The sequence below is a fragment of the Anguilla anguilla genome, chromosome 12 (assembly GCF_013347855.1).
Source record: "Anguilla anguilla isolate fAngAng1 chromosome 12, fAngAng1.pri, whole genome shotgun sequence".
In the NCBI taxonomy this organism is placed as follows: Eukaryota; Metazoa; Chordata; class Actinopteri; order Anguilliformes; family Anguillidae; genus Anguilla; species Anguilla anguilla.
The window spans coordinates 35708499-35731617 of record NC_049212.1 but is presented as its reverse complement, the minus strand read 5'-3'; the positions used below and the strand labels follow the sequence as shown (position 1 = coordinate 35731617).

General features: G+C 52.6%; 1 protein-coding gene across 1 annotated transcript in view; it reads left to right on the top strand.

Annotated features, from left to right (window-relative positions):
• nbeab (neurobeachin b) overlaps positions 1–23119 on the top strand; it is a 203999-nt gene that overhangs the window by 46587 nt on the left and 134293 nt on the right. Inside the window, exons 22-24 of the mRNA XM_035383683.1 lie at positions 5709–5773; positions 9110–9218; positions 13705–13871. Coding sequence (XP_035239574.1) covers positions 5709–5773; positions 9110–9218; positions 13705–13871 — 341 coding nt within the window. The remainder of the gene's footprint in view (positions 1–5708; positions 5774–9109; positions 9219–13704; positions 13872–23119) is intronic.

Here is a 23119-nt window from a genome sequence, read left to right as displayed (position 1 = left end):
CTGTGCTATGACCTCATGAGAGTGAAGATTTAAATTAGGCATTGTTTGAGCTTAACGTTGATTTGTTAATCTCTCTGTCAGTCAACCCCTTTGGCCAATGAGTGCTCTTTGTGGCTGAAAGCCTTTTAGGAGGCATGTCTCCCAGCACTAGGATACATTACTGCCCTGTTCACCAACTCTCGGGGGAATCTGGTCATAAACCTGACCGGTACTCTAATGTAGGCTAGAAATGGCTGCCGTTGCATATAAAGTCTACGCATCACATCTGAAATCCACACTGCGCCATCTTGTGCCATTGCGTTGTCTTTCCGTAAGGTAGCAAATACAATCGGCTTCATATGCTTTCTTCAGGATAGCATCACTGACAGAAATACCCAGGGTTATTTAACTGAACTGAAATGGTATTGAGCTCCACTGTGCTAATAGCAGCATGCGCTATTTCTGTCCATTACATCCAGCGCCCTCTTCCACAAATCCGCCCTTGGACGCTCGTATCAGATATCAGATATCAGCACCCAGCCCCAGCGCAGAAAATGCATGGACACACACACACACGCACGCGCACACACACACACATATTCACGCACGCATGCACACACACGCACGCGCACACACACACACACACACATACACATATGCACATACATATGCACGCATGCACGCATGCATGCATGCACACACAAACATATATACACACACACACACACATATGCACGCATGCACACACACACACATACATATGCACGCACGTTCGCATGCACACACGCACACATACCCACACAGTCATTGTCAAGCTCCTCATCCTGGTTGCTAGTTATATTGACATAGTCATCTACACCACTATTTTTCTATCCCACTTTTCAAATTATATCCTCAACTGACTATACAGTACCATCCATTTTTCAACAGAGATCTACTGACTGCATAGAGCCCCTACTCACACCATAAAGCTCCTACTCACTGCATAGACTCCCTACTCACTACACAGAGCTTTACTCACTCAGTAGAGCCCCTACTCACTGCATAGGGCCTTACACTCAGAGCAGACCCTACTCACATAACCCCCGCAGCGTCCCGTTGCGTGGAACGCTTACAGCGAACGCACGGGCTGCCACGGAGCTGACCCCCTTAAATCTCCCTCAGTAAGCTTCGGCTTCAGAGAGGCCGGGGTCCCAGTGTTGCAGTTACCACAGAAGATATTTAACATACCTGCCCTGCCGTCAGCCCGTCAGTCTCGCGCCGAGCCAGCGTCCATGAGGAAGCCATTAGACCACTGCTGCCCTTCCGTGTATCCAGCTGATCAGAGCATTTTTGGGGGGGTGGGGGAGGGGATCGCTGTGGAACCGGCGCTTGTCCCGGCCGGCTAGGCCCGCGGTGGAGTCCCGGCACCGCTGCAGCCTGCCCGGAGCGCACATCTGTTTTCGGGGAGGCGTGGGTGCAGAGGAGCGAGTCCTCCAGGCGCTCGGAGGCCCTTGGCGGCGGCGGCGGCGGCAGCGGCGGAGGTGTCCCGGGTCACGCTGAGCCGCTCCTCCCTTTGAAGCGTCCCGACGGCTCCCTCCTGCATCTGTTCTCCCCCCCCTCCGCCCGCCCCCACCCCAAAAAAAAGATAGAAAAGGGGGAAAAAAGAAGCCGCGGTGGGACGCCGGCCGTTCCCAGCCGCTGGATTTATGGCGAGTGGAGCGTCGCCGCGGGCGCTGGGGCTCCTCTCTCCTCCTCTCCTCCTCTCCTCCTCCTCCGCGGCGCGGATAGCATTACCGCGGCCCTGCCACTTCCGGCCATTAGGGGCTCCCGGGGGTGAAACTTAGCCTGAAATATCGATCGGTGGGAAAATGAGGGAATTGCAACCGGAGCCCCCCCCCCCCCCTTTCGCCCCGCGTCCTTCCAGAACTTTCCGCCGCGGGAGTCTGAGCGGAGCCGGGCTCTCCGGCGAGCCCTCGCACTCCCAGGGCGGCGGCCCTCCTGCGGGACTGACTGTGAAGATGGGGAGGCTGTAAAACATGGGGTGTGGGGTTAAAAAAAAAAAACGTTCAGACATACTAGCAAAGCTCAGGTGCTGGGGTGGGGGGGGCCGGGGGGGGGGGGGGTGTTGGAGGTTAAGACTGCCCTTGGAAGAGGGAACAGCATGAAAAACAAGGCTGATGCTGAGAAGTACAGGGTGACTGTGTTGAGGTAAAATACGGTTACAGACAAGGGCCATGCAGCCCACAAACAGGACCCTGGGGACATTTTGTAGAAAGCAGCAGAGGACAGTGGGATACAAACCCACCACCGTGTCGACTGCACAAACAAACCAGGGCTGGAGTACAGCGGTGCATCCTGTGTGTTTCCTGCAACAGGGCCCAAGCGGGCATTAGCACAACCCCACCTCTTCCGTCCTTCTGCAACTGTGTGTAAACGTGTTCAGCCTGGCGGTCCTTCTGCGAGTGTGTGTTAGGGTGTTTTGAGCCTGCTAGGCTTTCTGCGGTTGTACGTAAGGGGGATTTTGGGCAAGATTTAACACAGGCTTGCAGTGGTCTCTTTCGCTCACCCTCAAACCACCACTCCCATCTCCCACTTTAGCGTGCGCCCCGTCCCGCCCCGTCCTGCGTGCTCTCAGGACCGCTAACAAACGAGCGGCAACCATCCGTCATTACCGCACGTCCTCGTCTGCGGCGGCGCCCCCCCGGGGGGGGAGGTAAAGCCGGGCGTCTGCGTTTCGAAACGCGCCCGTAAAAAAAAAAAGGCGAAAAGGTCAGGCGGGTCTGTTTCTCGTAGCGGTTCGGGCGCCCGTAGAGGACACACGGCGAAGCCGCCGAAACTCGGCGGCGGAAGGCCTCCAGATGTGCGGGCCGGGGCAGATAAAAGCGAATCTGTTACCCCCCCCCCTCCCCTCACAACCCCCCCCCACCCCCCTCTGACAGGTCGGATTGAGACGCCACAAGCGCTTAGCGCACATTAAGGCTGCAGCTTTCAAAGAGGGGGGGGGGGGGGGCAGGCGAGGCCTCTTGGAGGGCGCCGAGGTTTTTTTGGGGGGAAACAGACGCTCTCAGCCGGCTGCGACGACCACTTTCGTTGAGGTTTGGCCTTTGACCCGCCCCGCTGAAGCACGCTTCCTGCGCTTGTGCTCGCGGACACGTTCTCCAGATAAGGCGGAATTAACATTGCAGTCTGCGGCTGGATATAAACGATGCGTTTCCACGAGTAATTTCAGGAGGCTGCTTTGATTTATTTGTATTTTCCCTTGCGGTTCAAACTGTAAATGCAGCCACCTGTGTGCTTGACCATCGTGGTCATGTGGTGGTCTTACGTGTGGGGGTACGCTCACAAACACCCCATGCTTTCAGTTTCTCCTCCTCACACCTGGCAGTTCATTTGTGTCCCCTGTAGAGGACATAAGTTTTTGGTCTTAATGTCAAGAACCATACATTTTACCATGCAGATACCTACGCTACAAGGAACATTCAATAAAAATAAAATTGACAATTGACGATATTTTCACTGCACTGTTTTTTTTATATTATCCAGGACACTTGAATTACAGCATGTAAAAAAAAATGTAGAGTACTTCTTTTCTCCCGGGTCTGTGGAGGATAAATTGGGCAATAGCGGGCCAGTGCTCAGAAGTTTTGGTACAGGACGCAGAGAATGGGACGCTGTGTTTCTGTCCCGGGTGGTGAAAGCGCAGGGGGTCGAGCAGACCCCCCGTTCTCCCCCTCCGGCCCTCCCTCCCCCGCGGAGGGAGCCCCCACCTGGCCCGGACCGCTCTGAAACTCCCACGCTAACAGCTACAGATTAGCCGGGACGTCCGATGTTCTTATCTGAGCTCCCGAACAAACGTCCCGTCGCCTGGAGGTGGCGAAGGCCCCGGGTCTGGGCCGAATTGACACGCGGGGGTCAGGTTACCGCCCCTTCTGGAGGCTCGCGTCGGCGCTAATTCACTTCACATGGGCCGGGCCCACCAATCAACCCCCCCTCTGCCCCCCCACCCGCCCCCTTCGCATGTCACAACACCCCCGGGGAACGCTCCTTCCTGGCCAAATAAAACAGCCTCATATCTGCTTTAATGACCATTTTAAGGGGCTACCTCAGACAAGATAGGAGAACCTCCGGGAGGTTCTCAGGCCCTAATTTCCCTGGGAGCCGCATCGCCGTGGCGACGCCCGCTCCCGTATTTATTTTTGTCACGTGGGCGGGGGGTGCGGGGTCCCCCCCCCCCCCTCGGAGGGAGCGGCCGCTGCTCCGGCGCTGCTCTAACGAGGAACAGCCCCTCCGGAGCGGATACTGGCCGCTCAGAGAGAGGGGGTCAGCGGGAACATTTGGAGCCCAGATGGGGCAGGCCGCCTGCCTCCCCCCCACCCGCCCCACCCCCCCACCGTGTCTCTGGCTCGACGTGGGGCTGGAGGATGTTCGTTGGGCCCCGCTCTTACACAGCCCTGTGTTACCCACTCCCTCACACACACAAATTTTTGTAGTTAAAAAAAAAAAGCATGTTATTGATGTCTGAGGCTCAAGGTTGAGAGTTATTTAGGTTATTAGGTTTTTTTTTGTCTTTATTAATGTGTCAGTTGATGAAGCTCTTCTCTGCGTGCGCTTTTTGGGGGGCTTCCTGCTTGTAATGAGGGGTCTTGCTGTGCCTCGTTCGACCAAAGTCGGCTGGTTATTAGAACCCGGCACTACACCCCGCGTCCTTCTCTTTTTTTTCCTCCCCCTTTTTTTGCTCTTTTTCGGCTCTGTCTCTTGAACTCAGGCCTCTCCCGTTTTCCCTTTCCGGTCCGAGCTCGCTCAGCCAGGCGGGAGGGATCGAGTTCCCACAGCCGCGGCCGGACCCGCCGGACCGCCGGCCCGCTTCTTTAATGGCTTCCAGGAGGCGCTCTCGGGTCACCCCTGGGCTCCGTACCGCCGCGGGGGGGGGGGCACGCTGGGGCGCAGGGGGGGGGGGCGCAGCTCGATGGGACTCCTCCGTAATCTGTCACCGCGCAGGACGCAGGAAATGGCGGCTGCTCCAGTGCAGGGGGATAAAGTTTCGTCCCCCCGCTACCTCTCTCTTTAGCCTGCTCGCTGAGCTGTTCTCTGCTCGCCCATCTCCTCCCAGGGAGAGGGAGGGCAGCCGCACGTGCACAGCACAGTTTCAGCCTTTTATCGTCTTTATTTTTCGCTCCCCCTCTTTCTTTTTTCCTCCTTTTTGACACACACGGCTGTTCTTTGTTTGAATGAGCCGCTATCACATTCAGAGTGCGCGAACCCTTCTTAGCTGCGTTTTCATGCAGTTTGACTTTTCTGTTGAGAATCGACGTAAAGTTGTTTTTTTTAAAGCCTTGCAGAACTGCTGGATCTTGTGGATTTCTGAAATTGCGGGGAGCTGTGGGACATAATTGCTTTTTTATTGCTAACTTATTGCCTCTTGATGATTTCTTAATTCAAACACAGTTCATTAATTAGTATTTTTTTTTTTTTTTGCTTATATCCAATATTTTGCTTATATCCAATATTTTTGATCAAGAGATTTCCCAAGGCGCCCTGGTACCGCTCTTAATTACTGTTTGTGTGAGGAAATGAAGCGTTCTGCGTGTTTTACTCATTTTACTCGCTACAAAAGCACAGAAATAAACGTCCAGTCTGTTTCTCTCTCTCTCTCTCTCTCTCTCTCTCTCTCTCTCTCTCTCTCTCTCTCTCTCTCTCTCTCTCTCTCTCTCTCTCCCTCTCTCTCTCTCTCTCTCTCTCTCTCACAGGAGTGGCAGAACTCCATCCAGAAGAACGCCGGCCTGGCCTTCATCGAGCTCATCAACGAGGGCAGGTAATTAGGGACGAGCGCTTCCTGTGCGCGGGCGGGCCTGACGTCCTGCTTCCTGTTATCTGCGCGGTCATCGTTATTCTCCTCCGCAGCGTCGGCGGGGAGGGCGGGTGGAGCAGGGGCAGGTGCTCGGATTAGCTGTAAGCTCCTTGCTGCTGTCGCGAACTCGGTAGAGGGCGACGGTGTATATATACGCAGCCACGTGATTGGCCGATAAGAGCGCAGCGCGTTCACGCTCTCTGTGAGGTTAGACCGTGGAGCAGGGTGAGGACTCTCTCTGTCCGTCCTCTTTGTCCTTTCCTCTCTTTCTCCCTCTCTCCCTCCCTTTTCATTGGCATGACTAACTAGCGTTTGTTTTGCCAAAACAGACACAGTAAACGATCACGGTGGGGAAATAATAATCTCTCAGCCCTCTCTCTTTCTCTCTCCCTCTCTCTCTCTCTGTCTTTCAGTCTCTCTCTCCCTCTTTCTCTGTCCTTCTCTCTCTCTCCCCCTTGTCTCTCTCTTTCTCTCTCTCTTTCAGTCTCTCTCTCCATCTTTCTCTGTCCCCCTCTCTCTCTCTCTCTCCCCCTGTCTCTCTCCATCTCTCTCTCTCTGTCTCTGTCTCTCTCTCTCTCTGTCGGGTGTGTGAGAGAGGCACAGCTCAGAGAGGGTGTATTTCTGGGCGAATCTCCGCTCAGCCTGCCTGCCCATCTGCTGGTCCATATGTCGGGAGACTCCCGCTCCCCCCCCCCCTCCCCCCACCCCGCCACTCCTCTCTCCCTGCCCCAAATCCTCCAGCTCCCCAGCACCCCCCCCCCCCCCCACCCCACACAGGGATCCTGAGTCAGCACGGCCACACGCCGCTGTCCAGGGTGCTGGCCTGCGTTTCCGTAGCAGCGCAGATCAATCATCTCCCTTAGCCCCACCCCCCTGACCCCCCTCTGGCCCCGCCCCTGCGCAGTGGACACCTGCTCTGCCTGTCCTGTCCCGCGTGAGCAATGGGCCCGCCCCGCTGCCTCCCCATTAGGCCCCGGCGCCAGGTGCGCCCCTGTCTGCGGGACACACGGGGGGGAGAGAGAGAGAGAGAAGGAGAGAGAGGGGACAGAAAGAGGAGGAGAGGAAAGATAATCAGTGGGCTGCCGGTGTCCACCTTCCCCTCACCTTGCTGTGAAATTGCTCATATATCAGCCGGGCCTTGTGTGCGCTTCTTCATCAGTGCACCCTATACATAGCATTCCTCATCGGATTATAGGGTAATGTGCACAGTCACTCAGCGAGATGCTCTGCACCTCTCCCTTTCTCTTTCCCCCCCCTCTCTTTGTCCTTCTCCCTCTCTCTCTCCCTTCCCTCTCCCTCCCTCTTGCTCCCTCTCCCTCTCTCTCCTCTCCCTCTCTTCCCCTTTCTCTCTTCCTCCCTCTTTCAGTCTCTTACACACACACTCTCACTCTCAATCTCTCTACCTCTCTCGCTCCTCTCTCTTTTCCTCCCTCTCTCTGTCTCTCTCCCCCACCCACCCACACTCTCCCTTAGGTCTTAATGGACAATGCACATTGTTAACTTTTCCCTAAATTGACCTTACCTGACAGTGCAGTCCATCCCTGGTCCTTCGAACCTGGTCTTGTTACCCCAGTTTCAGGCCGCACAGCGAAAGGGGGAGGAGGAGGGAGAGAGAAAGAAAGAAAAAAGAAAGAGTGATTTTCTATTGTGTTTTTTTCCCCAGGACTCAAAATGCAATTCAGTGCTTGTCAACACTTAAGGAGACATAAACAGTTGATGAATGTGTCTGTGGATGAAACGCTCTCTCTAGGACGGACGGGAGGGAGGGAGGGGTGGAAATTAGACTCTGGATCACACACCAGCGAGGAACAAAGCCCCACTGTAATTAAAACAAAGCAGGCTTAATGGCGTGTAAAATGGCACATAATCTCTGCACAATGGCCTCCATGCGTTCAATTATTTGAAGTTGAAATTTAAACATCAGGGGAGGGGGGTTTGGGGTTGGGGGTTGGGGGTTGGGGGTAGAGGGGGGGGGGGGGGTGGATCCGGGTTTGTCAAGATGGGAGTGGCCGGGGGGAGCTGTAGCCCGTCCGACCGGGCCAGTCAGACGCTGCGTATCTGTGGCGTGTTTCCCCCCCCACCCCCCCCCCCCCACGGCCCTCTCTGCGTTCGTTTTGCGGCTTAATTGCGGACGGAGAGAGAGAGAGAGAGACCCGTCACCGCTCTGCGCGTCCGTTCGACGTAACGCAGACAAACGACGTTAATTACGAGCCTGTTCCCCCCCGCGCGTCCGCTACGCCGCGCGCGAGGGGCGGGCGCGTCCGTTAGCGCGAGCGTGAAAAGCCGTCTCCGTTAGTCGCTCTCTTTCTGCGCGACGCCTTATTTTATTTTATTTTATTTATTCTTTTTCGTTCGTCTCTGTTTTCGGTTTGAGATTCGCATTCGAGCCGAAGCGCTTCAGTGATTGCCACTTACGTGCGGCTCCTGGTTCCTGTTGCCTGGTGTAATTTTTTTCAAAGGTGTCGCCAGACTTGTCTCAGAATTCGGTCGGCGCTGCCTGCCGTCTTCATCTTCAAAGCTGAGCGTGGAGCTCCTGCGTTAGTATGAGGAGCAGGCTGAGCTGGAGAGACTCTCACAGCTGCAGCTCGGAGCTGTGCTCTTTCTCCCTGCTTAGTGCTGTGGGATTAAGACTGATGGCCTGGCTGCGAGGGAACTGGGACACCTGTCAATATAATCTGAACACACACAGGCACGCTGCAAATAAAGTAATAATAAAGGTGAAGAGCGCACACGCTCTCACACATACAAACGCAGACACATGCGCACACACATACACACACATACAAACACTCACACATGCACATACACACAAACATTCACATTACACACACACACACACATACACACACATACAAACACACACAAACATGCACATTACACACACACACACACACACATACACACATACAAACATACCGACACACACACTTACACATATATGTACAAAAAAAATCCCAGTAAACTGGAATTAATCGTTGTTTGTTTTTCCCCAGTGGAGAGATGTGTGTGTACTTTAGAGGGTGTGGAAGCTCTGCTGTGCTTGTTTTGGAAGCGTGACACCTGTCTCCAGTCTCTGTAGTTCTGTTTTCCGCTGAGTGAATTTAAGCATTTTAGGCTCCAATTAGTTTGGATCGCAGCAGGCAGCATCTCAGCTGCTCAACCGCTCTGTCACACGCTGCCGTACTTCTGTCAAGGGAGGGTGTGGCTCTGGGTGTGCTCACAGAGGAGCAGCGCCCCCTGGTGGCTGGTGGTGTCTGAGCGCCTCTCTTCTCTCCCCCCCCCCACCCCTCGCTGTCCCAGGCTGCTGTGTCACGCCATGAAGGACCACATCGTGCGCGTGGCCAACGAGGCGGAGTTCATCCTCAACAGACAGCGCGCCGAGGACGTCCACAAACACGCCGAGTTTGAGGTAGGCCCGCCCCCTGTCAGCGCTTAGGGGGAACATACCGCCCCCAGAGCCCCCCCCCCCCCCGCCCTGTTCCCACCCCCGTGTTCTTCAGTCCAGATCCAGCCCCCTCAACCACACTGCACTGGCCTGCGTGGTCACCATGGTCGCCATGGCAGGGTCATAGGGGGCGGGATCAGTGGAGGCGGAGCCTGGAAGAGCCTCGGTAGAAACGATTGCATCATCCACAAGTCCTCTGTAACCCTAACCTGGACCCTGACATATGGGTTTTATTAGCATGTATTACACTCCTCTCTGTGTGACATGGATCCCCTTCTTGCTACTCTTGTGATTTATTTATTTTGTTTAAATGTTTTTTTTGGAGGAGGAAAGCACTATGTTTTTGTTATTGTATGGATCACTGAAAAAGCCAAACCCAAAAAACCCTCTGTTTCCGGAAAGGAAAGAAACGAAAATTTCCGGAATCCACGGCATTCCAGGATTTCCCATTGGGATGCTGGTGTTGAACCCGCGATCGGAGCGTTACAGTCGCGTCCGTCTCTCAGCCAGCTCCTAAACGTTCCCCCTCACCCGGGAACGGGACCTGGGGTGGGAATGAGCGGGGGGGAATTATGGGGGAATCCTGCCGAAATGCCGGCTGTCAGTAGCTCCACTGTAATCCTGCCCTTGTGTCTTCAATAGGGGATTAATGACCCGCTTATGAGCCCCACAATAAGGAGATTTAATAACAGCGCGTGAAATGATACGCTGGTAATAGAGCAATTTCCCTCTCGTGGGGTTTAAGGCTTTTGTCCTCTAACACGTCTACAGCCAGTTTCTTTTAAATAATGGCCAGCCCCACGAGATGGTATTAAATCCCCCATCCCAACTTTTTAATATTTATCAATTATTTTTATTTTTTTTAAAAACACAAGTGAGCAGCATTGAAAGGTTAACAGGAAACACGGGCACGGTTAGCGACGTGCGGATATAAAGCTTATTATGCCAACTTATTACGTTCAATTTATTATGCCAGGTGAACGTCAAACGTATTGATGTCGCGCGCGGTATGAAAATAACGCGGAGGAGGAGGAGGACGAGGAGAGAGGTTTTACGAGCTTAAGCCGCCACGGTTTGCGGGGGAGATCAGACGAACGTCGGGCGGCTGCCAGTCAGCGGGAGCCGCCGCCGGAGCTCCTCCTGTCGGCGCGCTTTAGTCACAGGCAGCGGAGAGAGAACGCTCCTCCGCCCGTTAGCCCGCGGCGGCGGCTAACGGCTCGGCCCCCCGCTGCGCCAGCCTGGATTAAGGTGCGAATAAAACTGGAGAGGAGCGGAGAGAGACGGAGGAAAGGCTCACGGAGTTTTTAAAAAGATGAATAATAATGGCTGCTGCTGAGACGAAGGTGACTTTCGAGCCGTCGTGCTCCCGGTGAGGGCGCCGTCCGGTCTGGTTTAATTTTTAAATGATGGCGGATCCTCTGACAACCCTGACCATGGTTTTAAAAAAGAATCCAAGGACAGTGGGCTGTTTGGTCGATCGCTGTTGACAGCCATAACAGGGCTGGTGCTGGAGGTTCATTTTGTGAACTGCAAAATGGCTTCGTGGTGCCCAGTAACGACGGTTACTGTGGAAACAGTACCAAACGGCAAGCGACAAATGCAAAGAAGCGCACACACACACACACACACACACACATGCACACATGCACACGCACCCGGTCTCTCAAAAGCACACACACACACATACACATACACACACTCACACACACACACACACGCAGTCTCTCAAAAGCACACACTCTCAGGGTGCTCTCATTTACACACAGACACGAAAGCGGACGCAGTCTTACAGAGCCGCTTGCACATGCCAAACACGCAAGCACACGTGTGAACACGAGAACACAAATATGTTCCACGATTATGCCAGGCCACTCGGCCAATCTTGGCGCTGTCTGGAGGAGAGTATCCAGCATTTGTCAGGCCTGGTCTTTAACACTCCAAATGCCATTCTTCCAACATAGCTTTACCACACGCATTTACAACTCTGTGTGCAAACATGGACACATGGCGCACGCACCCACACACACAAAACATGTACGCACTCACTCTCACACGCACACACACACCCGTGTGTGCATACACACATACACACACGCACAAATCATGTACACACTCACGCGCACACACACACACGTACACACACACACACACACACACACACACACACACGTACACTTACACGCACGCACACACGCACAAACAAACATACACACGCACGCACACACACACGCACACACTCTCTCATACACACACACACACGTACATACACACGTGCACACACACACACACGCGTACACACACACATGTACACATACACACACACACACACGCACACACACACACACACGCTCGTGGTGTCACGCAGACAGTCAGGAGAAGTGATGGGGCTCTTATCAGAGGGAAGCAGCCCCCTCTGTGGCACGCTCTTGATATACTGCTGCCGAGGATCCTTGACCCGTTAGATAAACCTGCCGGGGCGGTGAAGACAGGGACCTGTCACAGGCGCGTAACCGGGACGACGCGCCTGTACCCGCTCCCGTCCCACCGCGGCCCGCCGAGGCCCCGCCTGCCCGCACCCCGCACCCCGCACCCCTCTTCCCCCCACCCCCCCCGCCACTTTATTACCCGCTCGCGAGATTGAAGATCGCGGAGGCAGATAAGACGTTTTTACAATTAAGCCCCTGTCAGGGTGAAGCCTCATATCCTTTTAGGTGATAAATGACGTTTGGTATTTGTCAGCGCGTCAGACGCTCACGTGAGATGACAAGCCGAGATTGAGTTATCCGCCATTTGAGAAATACGCTGAGGTATAACATGTGACAGAATTCAAATATAAAGCAGGAAATTCAATTAACTTTCAGCTTCTGTTAGCAAATTAGATTTTGAATATTAGCGCACTCGCACACACACGCGCACACACACAGGCATACACACACGCGTACACACACACACAAAAAAAAAAAAGAGAGAAATAAAATTTTCCCCCCCGGGCAGAGTAGAGTAAGACAATCTTATTTTAGTGAGAGCGATAAAGTAAGATGTGCCAGGAAGCATTGTCCTCAGCCCGGCTTTGGCTCAGAGGCGCTCACTCACTCCTTCAGAGATCGTTTAAAATGACAAAAACTCAAAGGCAATTAAGTTCGCTCGCTCTTATCCCGCGCTCTCTTTTTCGTAAATTATCTCTGCACATCACATCGCGTGCGTGTTCTTTAAATACCAGACGTACAGCCGCTCCCTCCGAGACGTTCATTAGCACCCGTACTGTAGCCTGCCCCGCTGTTGCATTAATAAATATATTCCGCAGTTATGTGCCACTAATATATGTGCTCATTTATATTTATCGGAAGGTGCTTAATTGGAGGGGAGAAGGGGTGGGGGTGGGGGGATGGGGGGCTGGGGGGCAGGGCTGTACAGCAGCTGACGGTTTGCTCCTTTTGTGTTTGAAGTGAAATTAATGATAATTGTGCCCAGGTTTTAAATGCTTGTTTTGCAATGCATCCCCTGACACAGTTTTCTAAAATGGATTGACTCCATTAACCTTGGCAGCACTATTCACACACACACACACACACACACACACACACCACGTGCACACACGTGCATACATGCACACACACGCGCATACATACACACGCACATACACACACACACACACACGCATACATGCACATGCATAATGCACACACACATGCACACATGCACACACACGCACGCACACACACACGCACACACACACGCGCATACATACACACGCACATACACACACACACACACACGCATACATGCACATGCATAATGCACACACACATGCACACATGCACACACACGCACGCACACACACACGCACACACACACACACAAACAGTCCTTGGTGGACTTCTTTTGCTGTTTTCGGTGCTTTGAAGTACCAGACAAGGAAACAGTGTTTGCCCTCAGCAAGAGGTCATGAGTACCTTCATGTTTAATCTAATCTGCAATAGTGGGATGTTATAAATCGGTTTTTCTGTGTCATTTTGAGCATGTCTGTTGTATACTATATGAAATCAAGCTGTTACAGTTGCTGATGGATAATTTCACATGTAATACTTTATGACACACTCTTTCTTGTTTATTTTTATCTTTTATTCAAATTGGATGTGAAATGTGGACCTTTTTTCTTTTTAATTGTAATGTATCTGCTGGAAAATTTGAAATGGCAGGAGACTCAAATTAATCTTGTACATTCAGGCAAATTTGTACCACTCTTGGATGAGAGCAAAAATGGTGTCTGTTGATCTTGTTGCCATTGGCAACATGAACTAAAATATTTGGCTGTCACAATCTGTTTTTGAACATTCATTGACTCTCCCTCTGTCTCTCTGCCTCTCCCCCCTCTCTCTCTGTCTCTCTTTCTGTCTGTCTCTCTGTTTCTCTCTCTCTCTCTCTCTCCCACTCTCCCTCCCTCCATCAGTCGAACTGCGCCCAGTACGCCGCGGACAGGAAGGAGGAGGAGAAGATGTGCGATCACCTGATCAGCGCCGCCAAGCACAGAGACCATGTGACCGCCAACCAGCTCAAGCAGAAGATCCTCAACATCCTGACCAATAAGCACGGGGCCTGGGGCACCCTCTCACAGAGGTAAGGGTATGGGACGGGCGCAAGCCCTGCTTCAGGGGGTTCAGTTTGGGGCTGAAGTACCCAGGATCCTCTCCACCTCTCACAGTACGCTCCAGGGAACGGGAAGAGGGCCATCGTTTTTACACTGTCTCTCCCTAGGGCTGAATATGTGTATTATGTACAGAGGAGATCTCTGGAGACCGCAGATTGCCAGGCTCTTATGGGCAGACGCTGAGGGGGGTGGGGTGCGTGTGTGTTTTTGGGTCTGCTTTTGGGTCACATTGCGACTCGCTCTCCGACACACCTTGGCGCCTGGCTGTCGTTATGGAAACGCCTGGGCGCTGTTTAGCTCACGCTGCTTTCTCTCCACTCAAAAACTAAATGTGTTTATAACCGCTAAAGCTGAAAAGTGTAGCTTAGTCCTCCATTTCCAACGGTATATTTCTTTATAAAATTTATACTGCCACCATCATATTTGATTTGTAACTCCGGTGGGTGTTCTTATCCTCGTCTCTCCAGACTCAAACGGCTTTTTAAATATGTCTGGCGCCGTAGGATTTAATTTGAATTTGGAATTATTATTCGACTTACAAAACTGGCACAGCAATGGAAAAAGAACAATACCTACTTTCGTATTGACAGATTTTTTCAAGGCTCTGCAATAGTATGCATGGTAAGTGCGGGTTCTACACGATTTGTTTGGGATCATAAAAACACTCAAAAGCAAACCGTTAATATCATGATTATCATCATCGATGGCACTTATATTTGTGATATTTTTTTTGACATTGTACTCCCAGCAGGGCAGAGCACTCTGGCATTCAATAAATATGAAAACTGAATTTGATTTTAATGTGAAATTCCAACATCTGTTTATGAGCGGGATTATCATTCCGTGTTCAACACCAACACTGCATACCTGCAGCACATTTATAATTCAGTTTTCTTCTGTATTAATGATATTTTGTCTTAAATTTTTATGTACATATTTGTGTAACAAACAAACAATCCCCAATGACAGAAGAAGAGAGGTGTTTATACAAGTCACGTTGCAGATGCATTTAATGTTTATGAGGATCCTGATTTGTGCTGGGGGACAGACAGCGCTCTGCCTCTTGGGCTGGTGACAGTGAGCACACTGGTGTGGTGTTATCTGCTGCTGGTATTCCTCAGAGCAGGAAACCTGCTGACCGCTGTGTGTTTACTGTGTCTGTCCTCTTCATCTCCCTCTGCTGTGTGAACGTCTCACACACACATACATGCACAAACGCACACGCACACACACACACACACACACACACACGTGCACAGCAACCCTCACACGCACACACACACACACAGACGTGCACACACACACACGTGCACAGCAACCCTCACACACACACACACACACACACTCACGCACACATGTGTAGCCACGCTCACACACACACACACACACACACACACGCTCATGTGCACAAAAGGGCAAACCTCTGCCCAAACACACACTCACACGCAGCGGGAGCAATGGGCACATGCTTGTGCTTCTCGTTTTAAGAGAGGAACAGTGACACGTTAAGCGGGGTGCGGCTTCGGCTCGCGTGTGCTGTAATAAAAATGAAATCCCGCAGTGCTGCTTCTGCCCCCTCAGACGTGCGACATCAGAACAGCGCCGTCGCTCCTCGCGCACGCTGTCAGCCGCGCCGCTAACGCTAAGCTGCTCAATCCTCCCGCTGCTCCTGACGCAAACCTTGGCCGTGCCGACCGCAGCCTGCGGCAGCGTGGGACGGCGGGAGGAGCCAAACCCGTAAAAAACCGAAAGTTTCAGGGTTTACCGAATATTCATCCGACAACGCTTCGGTGCGTAATCCAGCGATGCGTACGGACGATGTGCGGAAACAGCGAACGGGAGATATCCGGATCGCCCTCGCTAAGCTAACAAGACGACGTAATGCAATCATAACCTGGCAGTGAGGCTGCGCGGTGTTGTATTACCGGAATGTTGTGTCCGTTCCGTTCTGTCTGCCTGTTCCCTTTTGTCTGTTTGAGGAGCAGCTGGCTGCTGAGGTGTAGATTCTTTGTGCTGGGGTGTGGCCCCCAACATTGCTGTCATTCTCTGTTCTGGTTGGATGCTCACACAGTATTGCGTATTGCGGAGCATGTATTTTGGCAGTACTTGTGTGCTAGCTTTGTGAGCCGAAATTGAGAAATCAAAGTCAAACTGCTGTGTCAGAGGTTAAAAAAGTGCATAGGAAATGTAGTGCGCTGAACTTGCGGCTTTGTGTCTATCTGTGCATGTTTGTGTGATTGCACTCAGTTGTGTTTTGTCTGTGTGTGCGTGTGCGTGCATGCATGTGTGTGTGTGTGTGTGTGTCTGCGCATGTATGCCTGTACAGAGGTTGTTGATAAGAAGCCGGATTAACAGAATTGAGCATGTGTCGCTGTGAGGGTAGAGCTCCCCCCCAGTCTTCTCTGTCCTGGTGACTCTGTGTCTTTGGCGAAGGCGTGCGGAACATTCCGGAATGACCTACAGGTACAGGTGCACCTGCGGTCATTCTGCCGCGGTGTTTGTCCTCAGTAATGGCCGAAGCGCGGCCCTCCAGTGACCACACAACCCTGCCCCTCTCCTGTCTCCAGTGACCACGCAACCCCACCCCTCTCCTGCCTCTGTTCCTAATAAACTTGCCTTGCTGCCATCTCCTGGCCCGAGCCACGGAATTAGACACTCTCAGTGTTCCGTAGCGTTCCTATTGGCCGACACATCTGCCTGTCAGCCAGCTGATGAAATATTGACCCTTTTTATATTTTACCATTTCCTCAAGGGGTCTCGAATTACAGTATCACTGCCATTGAATAAGGTATTAAATTAACAGGGGGAGAAAAAAGAGTAGTTTGAAGAGTAGTTTCCTACCCCATGTTTTCGAATGTTCTTTCTTTCCTGTCTTAGCGCACAGGGAGTTTTTTTTTCTCAGTTCACCGAAGAGATGAAAACAACAGGAAGTTAGACGGCTCTGTGCGGTACGCGGCGGTACCGCTAAAACCCCCGCTGTGATTCCCCCGACTCCCCCCCCCGCCGCTGACAGTCCGCCACGGCGGCGGCGGTGTTGAAGCACGCCCGGAGAATCGAGCCTATTAGAAACCCCTCAGACGGGCGCTCGGCAACCGTCGCCACGGCCGCCATCGCCGCCGCCGCACATATCTCACCCGCCAGGATAAAGCCATTCTTATCCCCCCCCCCCCGTTAACCACCATTCCCTTCCCGCCAGCTCTGTTTACGGTAAAGGTTGAGATCGCGGTTTGCTTAAGAAACGCAGTTTATCGCGCTGCCTTCGCATCCGGACGCATACGTCACACGCTCTCCCACGGAGGAATACATAAAACGACAGACCCGATATATAAATACGGCTCGGGCGAAAAAAGAAGCGAAAATAAGAGGCGCGGGATCGAATTTGGGGGCCACCAAATTTACTTATTCAAATATTTATGGGAACCGTCTGAGTGGCGGTACATTTGCATTGGAAACAAAAGGTTATTGAGCTCGGGCGAATTGTAAATTATACCGCAGAAAACTTCCAACAAATTCAGATTTAATGGTAACCTGCTGGAGAAGAAAAATGATGCAATATGCTGGTGGGCTCAGGGCAGTGTTGCAGCCGAGCAGCTCAGTCTTATTCAATGCTACATTAACTTTTCCATTTACGCTGCTCTTGTAAAATATAAAGCCCCTGAGCTTTTTAAACGAGCTGTCTGTTATGTGTGTGGCTCTGTGTGTGTGTGTGTGTGTGAGTGTGTGTGTGTGTGTGTGTGTGCACGTGTGTGTGTGTGTGTGTGTGTGTGTGTGTGTGTGTGCATGTTTATGTGTGTGTGTGTGTGCATGTGCGTGAGTGTGTGTGTGTGTGTGTGTGAGAGCTTGTGTGTGTGCATGTATGGGTGCATGTGAGTGTGTGTGTGCGCGCGCATTTGTGTGTTTGTATGTTTTTTTTCTCTCTTTTCAGACTGGCTGATTCTCCTGTCGACACAAGTGAGAAAACGCGAGTGTGTTTTATGGAAGGAAAAAAAAAAAGAAAAATTTCAAGCTTAATAGGGCTTCTGATATTGTGATGTGTTGATTTCTCACTTTGCTTTTTAGATCCATGAGCAGGGAATTAAGATGTTTGGAAACACGGGCCCAGGCTCGGCAGCAGGTGACAGACTGGGTCGGGTTTAGCAGTGCCGAGCTCAACGCGCAGGAGCAAGCGGGGGTGCAGGTTATTTGGGGGGCCGCGGTGGAGGAGGGGGGGGTACTGTGACCCCCCCCACCCTTTAATTCATGGGTTCTGGCTCGGTTATCTGTGGGGGAGAACAGCAGGCGGGATCGCGCGTTTCGGCTACGTTGGACGTAACGACCGGGAAACGGGGCGAGCGGAGGAGCGCGTAGCCCCGCCCTCTCTGCGGCCGCGCGACCCAGCGACCCAGCGACCCAGCGACCCAGCGACCCAGCGGCCGAGCGACCCAACGACCCAACGACCCAGCGACCGAACGGCGAATAACCAAATCCAGCCGGAATGGACGTTTATAAGATCATACTCGGCGCTGGCCCGATGATGAATGTCCCCAGTATTGAGCCGGCATCGCAAAATCAATACTCCTCAAATTGAAACAGTATAGGGCCGTATTGATCCCAGCCGCTAAATCAAAACGAAGCGGGCTTTGATATGGCTCCCCCGGACAGCCCCCCGCCCAGTAATGACATGCTATCAATTTTAGCTCCGCGCTGATAAATCAAGTTGAAAATTGGATGTCACTTTTTTTTTCCCGTGCCCAAGGAGTGATTTTCCTCGCCCCTCACCGCCCTTCTCCCTTTGACCCTTGACCTCTGCCGGTGGATTATAAAGTTCAGCCCCCCCGCCGCGCGATAAAGGAGGTGTCAGGAGTGGCATTTGAATTCAGTTCAGAGAAATTTATGAAGGTGGAAAACCACCAAAGTGCCGTTTTTGTTTGTTTAACCCGTTAAAGGTGTATGATAACAAATATGTGATTAGATCGTTCTTATCTGAACATTCTAATGCTGATGTAATGATCACTACTGGTAACTGAAAGCAGTGGAGTTCTAGAACAATGACTTTGATTAAAAAAAAAAAAAATTTTTTTTTTTAAAACATTCCAAACAAACCTTATCTTCAATGGGTTGGGGAGAATTACCAAGTATATATGTAGCTTTTCAGTTATCATAGCCTCTCAGTGAGGAATGAGGGGGTATGGTATTTATATTATTTTTATATTTATATACATAGGCAAATCAGTAGCTCTGTGATAGCAACTATTTGCACTTCCATGTGACATTGGCTTTTGGCTCCGATTGGTGATTGAGAAGAAATTTACGTGAAAATGTCTGATTGCTGTGGTCTTTCTAAAGAGACAGAGAAAATTTATCTTAGAAAAATATTTGTTTCACCACACACACCAGAAATGCCTTTGGCCCAATCAGTGTATACATAGTCTGAGCTGGTGGTGCTGTAAAGTGGGGGGGCTGCTCCCTCTGTAGCCGTCAGTCTCAGTATGGGTGTGATACCAAAGGTTTATACCCGAGAGAGTCACACCTGTCCACCAGCCCTGGGTGTGTGTGTCAGACCGTCTCACCCAGTCACATTGTCTTAAGCCAACGATGAAGGAATCACTGATAGTTGGTCACACCGCTGTTCGACGGAAGCTTGTTTTTGCATCGTTTTGAGAGGGAAAAAAAACCGGCCTTTGTAATCTGAGATGCAAACACACCTCCTCTCACGTTTTTTGAAAATGCAGCATTTCTTCACACGTCCCCCCCCCACCCCTCCGCCCCCCTCTCGGGTGCTGCTTCTCCTCCACACGTCCCCCACCCCTCCGCCCCCCCCTCTCGGGTGCTTCTTCTCCTCCGCTCAGGTGCTAATTGGTTCGCGCGGCCTTCCTAACGCGCATGTAGAGCAGGCGGGAGGGAGACGGCTGGCTCTTTGTTACCAGGCGACGGTGTTGACATCGGCGGCGTCGCTGACGGCTGACAGAACGCCGCGTCTCCCGGGCCCCCCCCCCCCCCCCGGCCCCCCCGCCCCCCCCCGGCGGACCTTAACTTAACCTGACTGAGGTATCGATTGTCAACGTTTCTCCTGTATAATTACTTTTTTGCTGGCGCGAGGGAGGCTGGCTGGGAAGGGGGGTGTCGGGGGGGATTTGGGGCGGGGGGTTTGTGGGGATTTGTGGGTAGGGAAAGAGAAGGCGGCGGTGGCGCGTATTGATCTGTGAGGGGGAAGCGCTGGGACGTTCGTTTCCCTTGACTAACGGCGAGTTTCATCTTTGGCGGGTGATGAATGGTAACAGTCTGCCCCCGGGTAATAACTTTGTGATGGAATGGACCCTTCAGCCCCGCTCTCCCTGGCTAAGCAGCGCCTGGTCCCGCTTGACGGGGTTATCAATTCTAATATCGGTCCCCCCGGCCCATCCCCATCTGGGCCTTTTAGCCCCCTCCTGGGTGGGTGGGTGGGGGGCAGGGGGCGAGGTCCGATGGCTCGGCAGGGGGGCAGGGGCCGGGGCGCAGGGGGGGGTTGGTCTGCATGAGTATAATCACCCCCACGGTCCAAACCCGGGAAACTAATGTGTTGTTGTGGTGACGACGCGTGGCAGGCAGCACGCGGCCATCGGCGTAGGGGGCAGGCCGCGCTCAGTGCCGTTTCCGCAGCGACCGTCCGCCATGGCGGCGGCGGCGGCGGCGGTACGCGGCGGCGTGTGCGCCAGTCACCCCTGCCGAGGTGGAGCGGATCTGCAGCTCTTTAATAACGCGCAGATGCGGGCGTGGAGCTGGAGGACCTCCACCAGACTGCACCGGCATTACCATAGAGTGCTACATGCTGAACAGAGGCCGTTTGACAGGAGGAGATGGTAGCTGGTTGATGTAACCGCTCATTTGAAGACGGGTGGATAAACTGAACTCTGTTATCACTGTGCAGCTCTTTACCAAACTGCACTGCCTGAACAGGCTGCCAAGGCCATCAAGACACTGACGTCAACCACGCTGTTGGTAATCATGACACTGGACTATCACAGAAATGTGAAAAACACAGAAGAAGAATTAGTGTTTAATACTAGCTGGAATTGAGACCAGCAGTTCACATTTGGAACTGAGAGAAAGTGACTCTGGTACTGGTGCAGGAGGTGTTTTACCTGTTAGGCCCGCGGTGGTGGCGTGCTCACCTACATCCTGCCGTCCCTGGAGACCGCGCTTCCTCCCGCCCCAATCCGTCACCGCCCCCGCCCCTGCCCTGTCCCGGGACTCTCCCTACCTGCTCTGCGCTCGTTACCTGTACACACAGGTGTGAGTCCCGCGTAGCACGGAGGACTCCTTCAGTCAGAATAACCCTGCCAGAGAAAAGACCCCCACCCAAAAAATGCAGGTGTCCCCTCCCCCCCCCTTTACATGGCTGGAATAACAAGCTCTTAATGTTACACATCTGGACCTGCGCTTGGTATTTCACCTGATATTCAAGTGACAATTTCATTTCCTTTCTTCTTTCAATATGCTTCGTTTTACATTCAAGGGGCCTGTAAACTTAAATGCATTGCACAACAAAAACAATATAAGTATGAATGTAGCACCCGATCTACCATTTACCTTGTTAATAAAAGGTTTATTGAGTTCAGTGAGTAAAACTAAAGCAACTGTTTTTCGTTGAATTTTATGAATCCACGACTCCACGACCCCGTACACTTTTAAGATGACATTTATAATTTTTTTTTATTAAGGTTAATAAGAAGTTTATGAAGTTTTTTTTTTTGTTTTGTTTTTAATTGTGAACGTTAGGAATGTGAGTCGCGCGCGAAAGCTGGTTTCCTTTGTTCCAGCGCTTTCCGCCCCTCCCCTCTCATTTATTCGTGACCTACTCCAGACTCCCCCCCCGGGGGCACTCTTAACCTTGCTGCCTGTGTTAATTATCTCTGGAAAGGGGCCCATTCACACAATCATCAATTTCACAGGAAGCAGAAATCGAGCTGGGGGCATCGCTCGAGTGTGTGTGCCCCACTCTGTGATGGAGGAGCCTGCTTTACCCACGCTGGCAAAGGGGGGAACGCTGGCTGGCTGGCTGGCTGGGCACGTGCCCCCCCTCCCCCCCCCCTTCCCCGTCTACTCCCACCACCCTGGATTGTAACAGATGCTACTGTCTTCATTATCCAAATCAACCTCCTCCATCGTGTGGCGGGGGGGGGGGGGCTGTGTTATCTTCAGTATTTTAACGTGAGGCCACGCCTCCCCGCTCCTCTCTCTCTCTCTCTTTCTCTCTCTCTCTCTCTGTGGCGGGCTCGGGACGAGCGGCGGTAAGCGACGCGCGGCCCGTAACCACGGCAGCGCGGAGCCGCACAGACGACCCCGAGGCCCGTGGCCCCGCGCGCGGAGGCGTGTCGGTCTAAGGGAAACGCCGCCGACGGTCTGGGGGTCATTTCTGCGCCAGCGCGGAGAATAACGCCTGATAAACGCCGATATTTTTTGAGATTGTGCCCGTGTGGAATAAGTGTGTGTGTGTGGGGGCGGGGGGGGGAGGGGGGGGAGATTGGGGCGCATGGGGCGCATGGGGAAACGGGCCTGGGGGTGTCCCATCATTCATGCGACACGCTTTCCCAGGGAGGGCCCAGAAAATGGGAAAAGGAGAAAAAGAGCTTTGTTGCCGCCAGGCAGAGGCGGTACAGCGAGCCTGTTTTCTACCGCTTTCACTTCTGATTACACCCCCATACGCACCCCCATACACACACACACACACACACACACACACACCCCTCATACACTTACACGCACATACACACAAACACACACACCCCCATACACACACACACACACACACACACACACACACACCCCCATACACTTACATACACACAAACACACACACCCCCATACACTTACACGCACATACACACACACACACACACACACCCCCCCATACACTTACACACACATACACACAAACACACACCCCCATACACACACACACACACACACACACACACACCCCTCATACACTTACACGCACATACACACAAACACACACCCCCATACACACACACACACACACACACACACACACACCCCTCATACACTTACACGCACATACACACAAACACACACCCCCATACGCACCCCCATACACACACACACCCCCCCATACACTTACACACACATACACACAAACACACACACCCCCATACACACACACACACACACACACACCCCTCATACACTTACACGCACATACACACAAACACACACACCCCCATACACACACACACAC